This window comes from Polypterus senegalus, chromosome 15, assembly GCF_016835505.1.
Source record: "Polypterus senegalus isolate Bchr_013 chromosome 15, ASM1683550v1, whole genome shotgun sequence".
Taxonomy (NCBI): Eukaryota; Metazoa; Chordata; class Cladistia; order Polypteriformes; family Polypteridae; genus Polypterus; species Polypterus senegalus.
The window spans coordinates 39015511-39032923 of record NC_053168.1 but is presented as its reverse complement, the minus strand read 5'-3'; the positions used below and the strand labels follow the sequence as shown (position 1 = coordinate 39032923).

The 17413-nt window shown below is 38.3% G+C and overlaps 1 protein-coding gene across 4 annotated transcripts in view; it reads left to right on the top strand.

The window, feature by feature from the left end:
• The window catches only part of LOC120516124 (retinoic acid receptor beta-like), an 878498-nt gene that overhangs the window by 736233 nt on the left and 124852 nt on the right, over positions 1 to 17413 (top strand). For all 4 annotated transcript variants that reach the window (XM_039737583.1, XM_039737584.1, XM_039737581.1 and 1 more), the window contains one exon: positions 5306 to 5447. In XM_039737583.1, coding sequence (XP_039593517.1) covers positions 5306 to 5447 — 142 coding nt within the window. The remainder of the gene's footprint in view (positions 1 to 5305; positions 5448 to 17413) is intronic.

Genomic DNA, 17413 nt, shown 5'->3' with positions numbered 1-17413 from the left:
GAAAGGGCTTTCTCCGTCTGTGCACCCAGGCTCTGGAACTCCCTGCCCTTAGTGGTTAGGCAAGCCGCTTCAGTCGCCCCATTTAAATCTCCTAAAACGCACTTCTTCACATTGGCTTTTAATTCTTAACCTGTTTCATTTTCCACTTGCCTTTTGCTATTTTCTCTATTTTATTTGGTCCCTTGACCTGTTTTTAGTAACTCTGTTTTAATTCTCTCTTAATGTTTATTTTTAATATTTTGCTTTTAGTCCTGCTTGTTGTAACTGTACAGCGCTTTGGTCAGTTGTAATGCTGTGTTTTTAAGCGCTCAACAAATAAATATGGTATGGTATGGTATACTAATAAAACTACTGCCACAAGCACTAAATATCTGTCCTATTCTCCTCTGTAATGGAGAACAAGAATGATGCTCAGCAACTGAGTTAAGGTTTGCACAAAATGCATTGTTTTCTCAAACTTGTTTCATTGATATTGTTTCACATTATTGCTCTATATTTGTAATACATAGCATTTTTGTGATAATTGTCTATACAATGTCTTTAAAGGATGAGTCTGAACTGGTTATTCAAAAGAAAAACAGTACACATACTGCGTGTACTAAGTGAAAATTGTAAAAAGACTTTGAGGTATTATTAGTTCAGAGTTTCAAAAATTGCATGTTTTCCCTGATACAGTACCCCCCAGCCGAGTGAGAGGTCTGCTTCTGGCCTGTATCACAAGAGAGAGTTGATACAACCCTCTTCCTTGTAAAACTGTGTGGATGGATTGTTGATGTGCTACTTCAAAATGAGGAGCTCCTGATTCTGATGTGGTTTAGAAGCAGTGGTTTTCAATTTGGAGCAACTTCATCACTCGTACCTGTGACATCAGAAGCATGGGTTCTTAGTTTGTATGAGCTCCGATTATTAAGGACATAATGACCATAGATTTTATGAGCTCTTCTCTCAGGAAGGAATTTTGGAAGAAGGAACAGGTTGAATTTATGAGTCTCTGGAATGGGAACAAGTTTTAGAAGAATGAGCACTCATTCCCCCTCCAGGAAGAAAGCCTGGGAGATGAGAGACAGGTTTTAGATCTGTGAGCCTGAACAAATGAGAAAGGGACACAGAAAGTTGCAATAAGCTGGCAATAGGGGTAGCTGACCAGAATACAAAGATGAACTGATCATGTCGAATCAATGCTTTGTTGTAACTACAAGATCAAGTGCTGCCTGAAAGACTGAAAGATTAACATCTAGAACTGTCAGGTTGTGTAGTTTAGGCAACAATATTTCTATTTTGCTTTTGGTACTAGCTATTTGATGATAATATTTAAATAAGCCTGCTTTCCTACTTTTTGTTTTATTCTATTTTACTGCTTTGTCAACCAAGAGTGAGGGAGCAAATTCTCCTAAGAAATAAGCTATATTGACAGTCATACTTAGGTGACATCTGAACGTAGCAAACCATAGTCTTGAGTTCAACTGCATTGCAATTGGGAACTGTATATCTGTAAATGTTGGTAAGTGTAAGAATAGCAAAAGGGAGTAGCAGTAGAGGTGTAACAAATAACTTTGGGCTACAGGAAAGGAAACTGCATTTAATAAAAGGTGATGTATGTTTTAAGCCTTTCTCATGATACATTCAGGGCTGACATAGAGCAAGCAGAGTCAATTTGATTTTATAGTTCAATAAAATATTTGGCACTTTTGATAGAGCAAGCAGATCCAGTTTGATTTTATAGTGCAGTAAAACAACCTCCATGCATATTAAAATGTCTCTTTCTTTTCCACAAATACACTGGTCATCAGTGCCGGTGCTAGGTTATTTTGCACCCTAGGCCAAGCTTATTAGTACACAAGCTGACTGTTTGGTAACTAACCCATGCAGCTGGGTTTTGACCCCTTTCTGATCTGTGCCCTTGCTGAATGCCTAATTCGCCTTAATGGTGGCACCGGCCCTGCTGGTCATACTACTTTACTTCCAGTTTGAGTTCTTCCTCATACCTGCCAAATTTTAATTTAGTGATCCTTTGCCTAGGAGTGACCCATAAAATCCCATTATTCGGCTCTATCCAGGATCAAGAATACTCACTGGTAGTCTTCAGGCTCTTTTCCAAAAGCTTTTTTTAGTGGTGCCATACAGTATATTCCCTGAGCTTTATTATTCTTTCAAAGAGCCAGATGCACTTTGGTGGACCAAACATTGCCTGCCCATCATACAACATAAAGCAGGCCAAAAACCTGTTGGAATTCCCTCTCTCAAAAAATCAACAAAAAAAAAACAAGTATGCAACCATCTCTGCTCACTCACAATTCCACCCTTAGTCAATAAGCAGTTACAGGGACGATGGGTCGTTTATATAAAGCACATAACTCCCTTTGTTAAGGTGTCGATTTGGGGTTTCTAACTGTGAAGGTACCGCTTCTGTAGCAGAAGTCTCTTCCTCTTTGTCCCTCTCAGTTTTGCTGCACTTTCCTCTCTGAATCACACCACAATTGGTCTCTGTTGAAGAATTCACTCAGAGCCTTGCTCTCCTCTCAGCTGCTTGTCTTCACTCCCCTGGCACCAAGGGGATTCAAACTGTCAGGGTGCCTCTTACTAGATAGCAGTCTCTGTCTCTCTCTTTCTCTGCCTCATTGTATTTGCAAAACCTCCCCCAGTTCAAAACTTGCTCCTCACCTGAGTACATTTTCCTTTAGCTCCACTGGCTAAAAAATGTTGTTCTGTAAACTACAGACCCCCAGTTTGAGTGCTGTTACTATCGCAATGAAGGCAAGCAGTGGAGTGGATGCATTGCCCTGAGCAAATTCCTACGCAGGTACACTCTTCCTTCCCTTGTGCCACCATTCAAGCCCAGTACCCAATCAAAATAAATGTTATTTAAAAAATACCTGGCAAACTCAGAAAGAGGTTAGAATCAAGTTTAGTTTAAATGGGAGAGAAAATACATGTTAATGAAATTAAAAAAATACAGAGATGACACTATGAGTGTGTTATAGACTCCTATTACAGACTGTAATATTAGTCAGTATGCTTTATGACTTGATAACAATATGTAAAAGCAGGGTAGGTGGGTTCCAGTTAATTGGGTGCTCTGTGTCCTGAATAGATTAAAGAACTTATTGCAGAAATAAATAACACACCAAAAGTTCACAACAAAATCACTTAAAATGTTGAAGTGCTTAACTGAAAATCAAAAACTTGATTGTTGCTGAAAATGAAAACAGTTTTACATGTATCTTCAGTCAATATCCAAAATAAAACCCTTTCCCTACATAGACAAACAATTCCAGTACAGAGAAGACATAAAAACCTCACAGTTTCTGTTCAGCCTTGTCTTCATCAAGCAAAAGTGAAAAGGCTCCAAACGCACTTTAACTAACAGTAAGTGCATTCATGTTTTAAGTGTGGATGCATTTTGCTTAAACTGTGACAAAACATATCATAGTCACCAGACTCACAGTTTAAAGGTTAGTTCTGATTCATACCACAGACATCCTGGTTATCACACACACAAAAAAAGTTAGTTCTTGAATGCTTACTATTGTTATGAAACAGTCAGAGCCCATTGAAATCAGCCAGCTTAAATGTAGAGCTTTCAGAAATATAAGTTCACACATTTGGTCTGATAGAACTTCCACAGCATGTAAAAAGGAACAAAATCTCCACATTATGTACATTATGTATTTAAGAGCTAGACCTATCCTGGATCTTTCACTTATGTTCATTTAGGCAACCAGACAGACATTTGTCTTGAATCTATTTTTGCCTATGCCATGAAAAGTGAAACATGACTACATGAAACAAACTTCCATATTTATGTCTAGAAATGACATTACTAAAAATTGTTATTTTACCACAGTTTATTTTTTTGTCAACTGGACATTAAACAGGGAATCAATTCTGTGCCCCAATTCTTTCTCTTTGTTTGCAGGGCCTCATTTACACTTCAGTGGGATTTAGTTTTCCTTGCTTTTCTAAATCAAGAACTGTTACTTCAATTTTTGCCCTAGACCAAGTAACATGTGATTGCGCATGTGTAAAAACTAGTAACTACAAATAAAAAACTAAAAACGTTTACTGAGTGCAGGAGATGGAGGAAATGTCACAAGTGCTTGTACAATGAAATGTAATACAAAAATGAATGCAGTAATATGGTTATAAACAAATGCATCTGCATCAGCCTTAAAATCTGTATTCTTTTCACAAGTCTTCCAGTTTATTACTGGAGACATAATCACTGTATTTATATCTGAATGTTACGTAGCTTTATGCTATACACTGCTTGGGAATATATGAGGCAGATTCAAACGACTGAAATCCAAAGTGTTATCTGTGTGCCTAGGATAGGTATAAGGATAATGGTGGAATGCCCTGCGTCAGAGAAGATAGAAGATTTTTTCAACACGAGTTAAAGTTGCTTTTTCCTGTAAATGGGTTGAAAGCCACACCAAAATTTCTCAAGAATGTATTTTGTAAGATAAAATTCATGTTGTATCTAAATGAGAGCTATTAACTAACCAGATGAGCTTGATGGACTAAATGGTCTTCTGTTAGTTTGTGAAATGTCTTAAGTTCTCATGTTCTTAAATTTATAAAAACACGATAAATTCAATATACAGTAGTTGATGTCTTTAAAAGTGGTCACAGTGGCAGGTTTCAGTAAATAATGAATTAATGGTGCAATAAAATATGTGCAACATTGACCATGGAAGGTTTTTTTTTTCAAACTGGTTAGAATTGGGCCTAAGGACATTTAACAGATTTCAGACATAAGATCTCCAGTTCTGCCATCAGTTTACCAAGGGGGCACATACAAGTAGTCATTTGTTGATTTTTTTTTCATTCTGCTCCACTTTTAAATTTAGCTCCTAATATTCATATCATTTTTGCTCTCTTATGCATACTCAACTGGCATTAAATCTGAATTTCTTTCAATTATTCAGCCTCAGAATTTATCTAAAAGTCTGAATGCTGAGTTATCTGTCTGGTGCTTTACTGCAAATTCATCAGATTTTGAGAAGTCAGTAATGGGTAACTTTTGTCTGCCCTCTATAAGTTCTGGATTTATTCTGCTTAAGGACCAGAGAGAAAGACTGACTTTAGAGTTTTGTGTCGTTTGTTTCTTTTTGTTATCATGCTGCTTTCCTGTTCATTAAAAACCTTGTTTTTACTGCAGAAATCCAGGCTGCCTAGCATGCAATGCCATTGCACAAAAATATCTTTCCCTTATATGTTTGTCCAATGTTGGTATGGCTCATTACTAAAAGAGTATGTCCTTCTTTCTGTTTCTCCCAAATCCACCCTCCACCCCTTCATTTAGGGCTTTTTCCGGAGAAGTATCCAGAAGAACATGGTATACACATGTCACAGGGATAAAAACTGTGTCATCAATAAAGTTACCAGAAATCGATGCCAGTATTGTCGGCTGCAGAAATGCTTTGAAGTGGGCATGTCCAAGGAATGTAAGTCTCTTTCAAATGTTTTTTACTCAGTGTTGCTGCCATTATCTTCCCCTTTCATGACAGTAACACACTAGTGCAGTAGTAAATCCGTATTCATAGATGGGCGGATTGCACTGTTGTTTTTGTCTTTGTCCAATGTTCAAATTTGCCGCATGCCTTAACTTGGCATTGGGTAGCTCCTAGGGACTTGAGCTTTTCAACATTGGAGTCAATGAAGCAAACCCATAAATCTGCATTCTTTTTGTGTACAGCATTGCTCAGCCTCTAAAACGCAGCTCAGCTTTCTGTCATTACCCTTAACATTCACTGTTCAATAAATCGTTACTTTCTGCATTACATTTTACAGTTGATTTTTCCAGTGTTACAATGAGTTAATGACATTTCAGCTCTTGGTTTAACTGTTTAGGTTACTGATTGGTTTCTAGCGTTGGTAAGCACTGCTGCCTCACAGCTTCAGTTCCTAGCCCAGTTACTGTTGGAGTTTGTATGTTATTCCTATGGCTACTTGGGATTCAGTTTTCCTCCCAGAGACCATCCTTGTACACATTGGATTAAATGGCAAAGTTAAATTGGCGCAGTGTGTTTGACTGTGTCCTTCAGTGGGCTATCATCCCATGCAGAATTGGTTTTTGCCTTACAAGTGATGTTGATAGGAAAATAGGGACAACAAAACACCAGACACCAGTGCTTGGAATGACAGCCCTGTGTTCACATAGCTGCCATATAATCATTTTTGCACTTGCAGTGACACTTACTGAACGCATAGCATTTTCACACATAGAACAGAAGCAGATAAAACCATTAGCTTTTCAAATTCATCCTGCACTATGCATCTTATTCTATACACCAAAAAGGGTGTCATACACTTTTCAAGTTTTGTATTTATATTTCCATTCTCACAACTCTTTTGTCAATTAAGCTTAAAAATCAACTTTGATGTACCAAAACTCATTTTTTTATCCCATTAGTGATTGTTTGTTGAAAAAACCAAAAACTGATCTTGTGCAACACAAACACTTCAACTTTAAGCTTTTACAGAAGAACATGTTTTATTGAGGGCATGTACACTGATCTGTGCCATCTGTCTGTCTGGAGATGTTAAAGTTAAACAACTCGGCGAAGAAGCTGTTCATGTGCTCCTTCAGTCGATGGGAAAAAGGAACTAAACAAGAACGACTACTACCTTGTAATAGTTTGGAAACAGTGGACGGGTTATAAAGAAGCACTGAGGTTGTTATTCTGAGCTGGGGGGCGAAAATGACTGATTAAGGATCAGGAAAAGGATGAGGCAAAATGCGTGGCAGAAATGTACTTGGTTAAAACTGAAAATAGCCAATTAAATTGTGTGCCCAAACCAGAATGTCAACCTAAGATAAAGTTGAAGAGATACAAGCTAAATTCTTAAACCAAAAATAATCTAAAAAATTTGCAATGCTTATTATTTTACAAATGTTTCTTCTCAAACTTGAATTTGGACAAGACTGAAGTGTCAGTTTATATAGTTTCACACCAACAATCCACAGGATCAACATGGCGACTGCTGCTCAAAATGGTGGTGTAACCAATAGAGCACAATAGTGTCCTGGCAGCATTTCAAGTAAAACATTAATAAAAATAAACCTCCTCAAAAATAAAACTATGCAAGAATGGACCAGTAAAGAATGTTCCTCATAATTCAAACAAAGAAAATGCCTTGCGTAAAGCTGTGAAAAATGTATTGAAGGAGAAAAAACAATTTTTGTATCTCAAACCATTACAGAGCAAAGTGTAAAAATAAATATATGCTCATAAATATTATTTGGTTTATCCACCCACTGTGCCAGCTAAGATGTGCTGAAAGTAGATTTACAATTACAAAATTATCCCCATGATCCTAGGAAAGTAAATAAGAAAGTGGGGTGGATCTTTATAATCAATACTGTTAACTACCTATACATACACTCATAAATTTTGCATTTATGCATAATGAAAGAAAATTACAAGTAAATTAAATTACTTCATACACAAATACATCATACATACACAACTCTTTATAGCAAACAATCTGCTATTGCCAGAACGCCTGATATTTAGACAAATATTTCAGAAAAGGGAATCTGACTTTTTATTTGATTAAGAAAGTGCACAAGAGCTCAACCTAATTTACTAATGTGGAGACATTCATAGATTTCGCTGCCCTTGTCTTTTTTAGCTGAGGTTCTGGAAACTTCAAGGAAGTTGTGAAACTAATTAAAAGTAACTCCATGTAGCTGTCCTTGCTTCGTATATGGAAATATTAGCCCATTCAATTTAAAGAAATAGTGTATTTTTCCCCTATAATAGCTTCATTTCTAAGTCACTACAACTTGTACTTAGCAGCTTTTCTAAAGCAGAAATTAAAATCCTAAGTGCATGAAGACACTTCTGAGAAAAGATGAAAGGTGGCATATACTGTGAATAATTAGTCTGTGTATCACTTGGTGATGATGATGTTCAAACTAAAAAACAATAATTGAAACTCATTGTCAAAATGTGTATATTCTATACAGCTTTTCAGCTGATCAGCTATAGCAAAAAGCATATCTAGAAAAAATTCTTTCCTTACCTCATACTGAATGGCCCATCTTCCACTGCTGCGGTTATGTTCTTGTGCACTAATTAGACAGCCTCGTTCTGCAGCTCTGACACTGGCAACAACAGCAAAAGCTTTGCAGCCCAGTTCATGCAGTTTCTATTCATGTCTTCCCACTCTTATTATTTAAGACTGCGTGCCACTTATTCACTGTGGTGCATTGGTGTGTTGTGTTTGTATTATTCACAGATCTGCAAAATAAAACTGAAGAACAACTGACAAGATTGTGCTATTCCCAAAGGATTCACTGAATCTTTCAGATGTTTGCATGTCTAACATTTTCCTGTAGCTCTGATTCCATTTCAATAGCCTGTGGTCAAATTTGTTTCAGCTACAGCATTTGTTAATTTATTTCTGTTCTTACAGTTTTTTTGCTGCTGTGCTAATGTTTAGAGAGACTTGCAATAGTTTAAGTAGCCTTGGTATAGATAGATAGATAGATAGATAGATAGATAGATAGATAGATAGATAGATAGATAGATAGATAGATAGATAGATAGATAGATAGATGTAAGGCACTATATAATAGATAGATAGATAGATAGATAGATAGATAGATAGATAGATAGATAGATAGATAGATAGATAGATAGATAGTGACCTGTAAGGGGCACTCCGTCAGTTCCCAAATCCAAAAGATGCCAAACAAAACTAAAATTGTAAGGGTAGGAACAGTTTAAGACAACTGTATAAAGACGATTACAGGACTTGGGAGGCAAAACACAACTAATGAGGCTATAAAGCAAAATTGAAAAGATATCCCCCTGTCTACACCTCCTACCTTTCTCCTTTCTTGTTGCTCTTCTCCTTCATCCTGCCAAGTAAATTCTCCTCTACTCTCCACCTGATTTCATGTTTCCCAAAGCAATGGCTACTGGCCTTTTTTTATACCAGACCCCTAGACCACCTCATTTCTGATCTCCTGTGAAGTACCTTTGGGTCCACCCTAGCCCTATTAAACCCCTTGATTTGCCATCTCAGGTATCTCTGCCAGACCGCTGCCCTGTTTTTAACCAAAGGGCCAAACAGGCCTGACAGGCCTCATAGCATCCTGCTTCCAGCAGTTTACAGGGCTGGGGAATGGACACTCTTTTACTGTGCACTCCCCACTGACACTTCACTAGATTTATATCACTTGACCAATTCAAAGGATGCTTGTTCCTGCATCTTCACCTGGTTTCCCTGCTAGATAGATAGATAGATAGATAGATAGATAGATAGATAGATAGATAGATAGATAGATAGATAGATAGATAGATAGATAGACAGATACTTTATTAATCCCAAGGGGAAATTCACATAATCCAGCAGCAGTATACTGATACAAAGAAACAATATTAAATTAAATAGTAATAAAAATGAAAAAAATTAAAATAAAATTAATGTTAGCATTTACTCCCCCGGGTGGAATTGAAGAGTTGCATAGTGTGGGGGAGGAACGATCTCCTCAGTCTGTCAGTGGAGCAGGACAGTGGCAAAAATCTGTCACTGAAGCTACTCCTCTGTCTGGAGATGACACTGTTAAGTGGATGCAGTGGATTCTTCATGATTGACAGGAGTTTGCTTAGTGCCCGTCTCTCTGCCACAGATGTTAAACTGTCCAACTTTAATCCTACAATGGAGCCTGCCTTCTTAACAAGTTTGTCCAGGCGTGAGGCGTCTTTCATCTTTATACTGCCTCCCCAGCACACCACCGCATAGAAGAGGGCACTCGCCACAACCGTCTGATAGAACATCTGCAGCATCTTACTGCAGATGTTGAAGGATGCCAACCTTCTCAGAAAGTATAGTGAGAGTGAGAGATCAGATTACACACACATTGTTCTGGTGGGGAGCACAGCACGTCTGTAGACCCGTTACAACGGGTCTAGATTTATTTCAGCGTGTAGTATTGTTTTAATTACCATTTGAGTTAGACGTATGTATAGTCATTCGGCTGAATGTTGCAGTTCAAACAACATGCTAACATCAAGTTCATGTGCAAATAGGGAAATCAGCTTCAGATGCGCTAGCAGCACTGCAGCAAGTGCCGGGAACTTTTTGACTGCGCCTTGTAGGTTGTTTACGATGGAAATAGGGCGCTCCTGGTGCACAACACCACACGCAGAGGTTCTACAAATCAATGGCGACTTCTGGTGCTGAGGTGTGACTTCTGGTTTGTGACCAGAGGAAGTGATGTAAGTATTCCTGGGAGTAAAAGAAGAGAAAGGTGTAGTATTACCCTTTTCGTAGCCCTGCACCTGCCCAATATTTATGCATGTCTGACAAATATATGTACTGAACCCATTGCACAGTGGCTTCAGAACCTTCATTTTACAAAATTTATAACAGATAACAATTGAATAATAGGTTTAAATCCCTGCTTAGCCATTGTCTGTGTGGAGCTTGAATGTTCCCTTGTATCTGTGTAGGTTAATTTACCTGTTGACTCTACACTGACCCTATATGAGTGAACGTAGGTGTGTGTACTAATGTACACCTCATTGCGCTAACACATTGAAGGTTGGGTTTACATGTGTAGCAGGTACACTAAATGGATAGTTGGATAGTTTGACTATCTCCCCTAATCCCCTGTGTCCAGCAGGGGTCGTATGCTCCCTGGGAATCTGTTTTATTAGCAATGCAGGTCATACTTTGAACCTGTATGTATACCCCTCATTTAGTAACCATGACGGAAATATTAAAACACAAGAAACATAGCACAAATGAAAGGATAAATCTAGTGCTGAATGTTCTCAACTCAAGTAGTGAACATCATTTGAAACACTTGAAGTCCTCCACCCATCTTTGTTCAAACTGAAATACAGCTGTTTTATTTTCAAGTGCAAATTAGAAAGTATTCTGCAACGTAAGATCATGATTCTGAGTGTGTTCTCATACTTCAAATATCTCTTTGATGAGGGCCTCTTGGGAGCCTCTTTTAGATGCTTAGATGCTGACTGCATCACTGCCACTGGTAGGATGGCATAAATAAAAGAGTAAATGATTTATGAAAGTACTAACATACCCCATGCATAATTTTGGACTGAAGTTTGGGCTAAAGTTGTGGCTTACTTGTGCCACAGAGGTCACTATCACTGTATGTGAGAAAGTCTGCTTGAATCTCATTGAATGACTTAAAGCTCACAACAGCTTTCTCACATTTATTTGTTTTTTCTTTTTTTTTCTTCTAAATCATTGCTCAAAAAATCCTTGTCCAGGAGATAAATAAAACTAAAGGTTAGAAGCAAGAAAGCAGTCAAAATCTAGGCAGGGTTTTATTACCAAAAATGGCAAAAGTAACAATCAACAAAACCCAATACAAGTTTTAATCAAAAAATGCTTAAGCAAAAGTAAAGACAAAAAGTAGCTAGTAGGACCCTAAAGAAAGCACTAGGAAAGGTCAGTCATTTTCCAGCTCACTATATCCTAACACAGGGGTCTGCTGGAGCCAATCCCAGCCAACACAGGGCGCAAGGCAGGAACAAATCCTGGGCAGGGCACCCAATGAACCTAACCTGCATGTCTTTGGACGGTGGGACGAAACCCACACAGACACGGGGAGAACATGCAAACTCCACGCAGGGAGGACCCGGGAAGCAAACCCAGGTCTCCTTACTGTGAGGCACCATGCTGCCCTACTAGGAAAGGTTCATTTTAAATATCCCAATATATGGATTCGTAGTGAAGTGTGACACCATCTTTTATAGGTGGGTCCTGATGACGAAACACATCATGTGACTTCTGTGCCACTTAACCAGCAACCAATTCAGTGTTACGGATAAGAGGCACAAACATGGCAAAAAGAATGAAAACCTCCAAAAATACCCATAAACCAGGCCAGGACCTTCGCTGGCATGCCTCACTCCAGGCAACTTGACCCCAAACTCAACAGGCAGGCACAAATGGGACACAGATTTTTAAACTTCAGAATATAGTTTTAATGTTCAAAATGTACAGAAAGAGCTTCCAAGAAGGTGGATGACTCTAAAACTCTTCCTTGATGAGACAAAGATGAAAAAGAATCTTTATAAATGCAGAATTTAAATTGTACACAAATGTCCTCCAAGGGACAGAATGACTGTAAACGCTGCCTTGATAAGACAAGGATGAACAAAGCATCTTTGTAAATGAAGAATTTGTGTACTTTATGTGAACGAAGGGAGAATAAAACAGAAAAACAAGGTAAAAGGATATGCCTTAAAAGGCAATCCAAAGAATTCAAGTTCAAATCACAATCCAGTAATCAAAACCAGAAATAAGAAGCAAAATAATCAAAATAATTCAAGGAACATTACTCACAGACAAAAAAACACTCCCTGACAAATACCAATGAACCTCTGAGGAACCAACTCCACAGATTGAATTATGAAGGCTAAAGGCGATCCCTACATAGAGACTTCAGGGTGGTATAAAATTATTAAAAGAATTTACCTAATAATAAAAAATCAAAAACAATAATAAAAATGAAGATAAACATAAATCAGGGAAAAACCCTGGCTGTAACTTAACACACAGTAAAGGTAAACATTATTGCCTGTTAAAAATTCAAAATGGCACTGTGCAATATTGAAATAAAAAGTAAAATGTTTCACTCCATTAAAAATACATGAAAACTTTAAAAAAACATGAAAGAGACAGTTCTGTAGTTCACCATCTGTGTGATATAAAGGGGTCATATGGTTCCACTCATCCCACCCAGGGGGTGTGTGTTGTTTTACTCCCTGTTAGCAGGGCTGACACCCATAAGGCTAACATGTTTACAGCTTCTCTGTTAAGGGTCCTGTCACCTATTGGGCAAGAGAGATCTTGTGGCTTGCTGCCAGTTCTCAGTCGTCTACTCTCCTCCTTCCTAGTAGAGGATCAGGTCCTCTGGCACACAAGAGAATAATTCCCATTCTCTTTCTATAGTGCCACTGGAGGTCTCACACCTGGAGACCTTTGCTAGTTAGAATCAACCGCCCCCTGGCTGCCCCTTGTCTACTTGTACTGGTGTGCAGTGGTGCTCTTTTACTGCAGATATCATTCTTCCTCATGACCGGATGTTTTTAATGTTACTGTAAGGTTATTAGTGGCATTCTGGTAATGCTTTGCATTTGACAATAGCCTCTTGTGACTTTGGTAATTCTTTCCTTAACATGTGTGGTGGACAGTGTAGCCTAGTGGTCTAAGCATTGAACTTTAAACTTTATAGTTCCCAGTTCAGTTCATGAACACATTGTGTACTCCTAAGCCACTAAAATCCCTATGGAAAAAAGTGTACTATGGCTCAACACCTGACAAGTGCTAAGTTGTGTGTTGACTTTGAAAATGTACAAAATCAAACCACCAGATTGCTTTGTTTATACAGTTACTAGCTGTACCCCGTGGCTGCACCCACATAGTAATGAAACAGGATAAACTTTAAAAATCAATAGACATTGGCACGATATCTGATCGTGTTTAGCTCTGACGGGAGAGCGTTCCCCCTGTGGGGAGAAAAGCACATCTCTGGCAATCAGTAGCTACTCTCTAAAACACATGGAGCTCTGATCTCTCTCTCAAAAACGTCAAACGTTACTCCTTAACAATCTGTAGATGATAGTGTCTGTTGAACAAACAGGTACTGCTAGCTAAGCGGAGGCAAGGTGCACTCCAACACGTGGCGAGACGTAGACCAACTCGAACAGAGGCTGGTGAGTGAATGAGGAAGGCTCCAACCACTCTCAGCCCACAACCACTCCCTTGGATTTGCATAAATACATCGGTACTGCAAGCGAGCTATGGTACTTAGCGCAATGAGAAAAGCCGCAAAATCAACTGGAAAGTTCAAGCAAATAATAGAAAACAACCAACTCTAAATCTGTTAAGAAATTCTCTCGTGAAAATCAGACAGACATACAGACAGAATGCACTTGGACCACAAAATTTTTAAAACTGTTTCTTAGCAAGCACCTATGGGCCAAGGGTAACCTACATTCCAAATTTCAAGTCCCAAGTCCTCATGGTTCGGGAGATTTTGCGATGAGTGAGTCAGTGGTGTTTGGCTTTTATATATATATTAGATTAATATTGACATGTGGTAAAGTGCATATGTGGTCTATGGCAGTACAGAGTTTTTAAAATTTAGAGGGTGTGGCTCTGGTTTAGTGGGTGCAGGTGTGCACTGCAAAGAGGAATGGCCCGATGTGTTTGATTGGGAAATTGGCTGATCACATATTCATGTGCAAGCATGATAATTTCAGTCAGATCCCTCATTGACACTCTGTAGGTCTTAAAGACACTTGCATCGACAATGGTTTAAAAGGAGCCTAAGTAGGATCGAGAGGGGGTGAAAATTCAAAAGAGACATTTCTTGGAGATTGAGAGTATGAGTCAGTGCAGAGGGTGCAGAAGACAGGATACATGGCGCTTAGAAGTTGGCCCTTTTAGGAGCGAGAGAACGGTGCTCCGGGGTGGATCACTCCTGCTAATCATTCAGGGAACAAGAGCAGACGAAGGGCTTTCAGGGTTGTCCTTCAAACACTTAAGAATTGTGGCGCGATGATGGAGCCGGGCTTGGGCGCCCCAGAGGGTGACTGACTGAGGTGGGTGGGTCGCAAGCCATTTGAAAGGATGGCCATGCCTCTCACTGAGCATACCTGATAGGTGTGCAGTGTAGGAAAAATTAAAAGAGGCACCGAGGCTCAACTGAAATAGAGTCGGATTTTACCTCTTGTGGAATCTGTTTATTCATCTGTTTATTGAGGACTGATTTTAACTCCCACTTGGCACTTGTTTTATTGGAATATTAATTGAAATATTTGATTTAAAGAAGATACAGAACTGGGCTTCATTTATGTTGTTGGATGGTCAGTGCTTGAATCAATAACACAATGAAATTGCATCATTTCTTGTTGTTTATGTGTCCTCATTACACTAGTCCATCTTGGTATGTGACTATCTATGTCTGGGTGCAAGAAGGGATGATGCGAGCAACCAAGGTATCACATAATAGTATACTGGTGCAGTAGTTAGCATTGTTGACTCACAGCTCCAAAGCCTTGACACTGATTCTTGTGAACTTTGCATGTTCTCCCTGTGTATACATGGATTTTGCTCCCACATCCCTAGAGACATTCAAGTTAGGTTAATTGGTGATTGGAAATTGGCCCTGTATGGCTACTCACATTTTACCTTTATTTTCAGAAAGGTCCCACATGAGAGGTTGGGTATGTAGTGTGTAAGATGGGTGCAGAATTGGCAAAAACACAGGAAGCAGATGGCAGTATTTCAAAGGACCTTATTAGAATAGGATGATGTTAAGAGTAGTAATTAGTGAACTCTACGGTGTTCACTTCATCTCGAGAAATTACGGAAGTGTTCACGAATATTGCCAAACTCTGCAAAATGCATTGAAATCAAGGAGGAAGGACTAACTAAACTAGATTTGACTGAATTATAAAGGTGCAGTCGTCTTTAAAGCGTCCCTGAGGGCTAAGGAATCATCTGCCAACTATATTGGACTGATTATTGTGGCCAAAAAGCTGTGCGGAAGTAGTGCCAACCACTGCACCACCATGCCTCTGTGAAATCAAAGAAGAAAGAACACATTCAGAGACACGCAATTAATATATTTCATCAAAACAAAACAGAAATGTTGAAATCGTAGTGAAAGTCAGAAAAAATATGTAGATCTTGATTGAAGCTGCAGGCTTATTCTATTTTTTTGAAGTTGCGCTGAAGGCTCCATAAACTGTCTGTGCTGGTGCTTTGCATTTTTTCTTTTATCAAAAAGATAGAAACTTCTTGTAAATCGTAATACATCTTTCATTATTATTATTATTTCTTAGGGTCTCCTGTGATGGGGCCTTCTTCAAGATTTGATCTTTATCTCCATGTGGCTAATTATGCATGCATTGGGCATGCTCCTCCTTCTCTTATACTGATGTGGAACTCGAAGATCAACCTGCACATTTGGCGTAAAGCAGAGATAACTCGTTATTTATGCTTTATGATTCATAAAAGTAAAATTTTGAGATCCTGCATTATTTGCTTATCTGTTCTACCACCAACTAAGTCCCACAGAGTCTATAATAGAAAATAATCAGCATTTAATACCTGGTTTGGTCCCATCAAATGTTGGCTAATTACACTAATTACAACTACACATTACCAGATTACTACTAATTTAAGCCCTTTTTAGCCATCAAAACTGCCCCATTTATAGTGATAAATTTGAAAAATGCTAACATTGCAAAAATGTTTTGATGTCCTAATTTTGAATATTAATTCTTTTATATTATTTGGTGCTTAATGATGAAAGAAAATGTCCAGTTTTCATTTTGAAAGACTAATGTCTTCAAATTAATCTTTGCTCAGAGGAAACACTTTCATAGGGAAACTCATTAAGCGTGTGAGTCAAAGTCCCAGAAAAACAATCTTATCACACAAAAAACATCACAGTGCTTAGCATTCATCTTCCTTTTGAGTATAAATTTGATTCTATTAGTAATTACTATCAAATGAACAACACAAAATGTGCCATCATTAGTTGAACAACATGCGATTTCGACTGGCTGACTCTAAACTAGATGTTTTTAAATGCTCCTATTTTAACACTTTTCAAATAAATTGTTTCTCACATAGATTATTACTCTCTTTCATAAGAGAGCCCTCTCCCATGCCTCTACACAACATCAAAAGCTGTGCTTTGATTTGATTCACTATCATTAGAAACACATTTCATGCAATTAAGATACCTCTAGCGCACTTTATACATAGCATCTTATTTTGTCTACAGTATGTTTAGTAATAGTAAGAGAGACCAATTTTCTGTCAGTTGGAACAATAGTGGGTGCTCTTGTACTTTCTTCAAATTCAAACTAAGCGGTTTAATTTATGAACAACAGAAATAGTACAATGGAGACAGAAATAAAATAATAACAACCTATAATCTTATCTAGGCTTATCTATTCAAGCTAACCCCTGCTAGAAGTTGAGGTGGGTGATCACTTGTCAAAGCCCACCTGTCAACTGCACACTCAACTAGCCTGTGGTGGTGAGATGATTTTAAAACTCTGCCTGGGATTTACTTTAAGGGCCATATGTGGGATCAATCCCAGGGTCAGGCATAGGTATGTCCCTTGAAAGTCCTGCTGTTTTAAATTTCACAAATGCACTGTTTTGGTGCACATCTAATACTGAGCATGTGTTTTATTTTTGTGTTTAGTGAATAAAAGCATGTACAGATGCTTCTGATTACAGGCTTTATGCCCGACCTTCTCTTGGGGCCAAACAATGAGACTGCAAGAAAAATGTCAATGAAATCAATTAGGACCAAAGTTAATCCTGCAATGTTAAAATGAACTCATTACTATTAAATAAGGGATTTAGTTATTTAGTTTCTTATATTTCA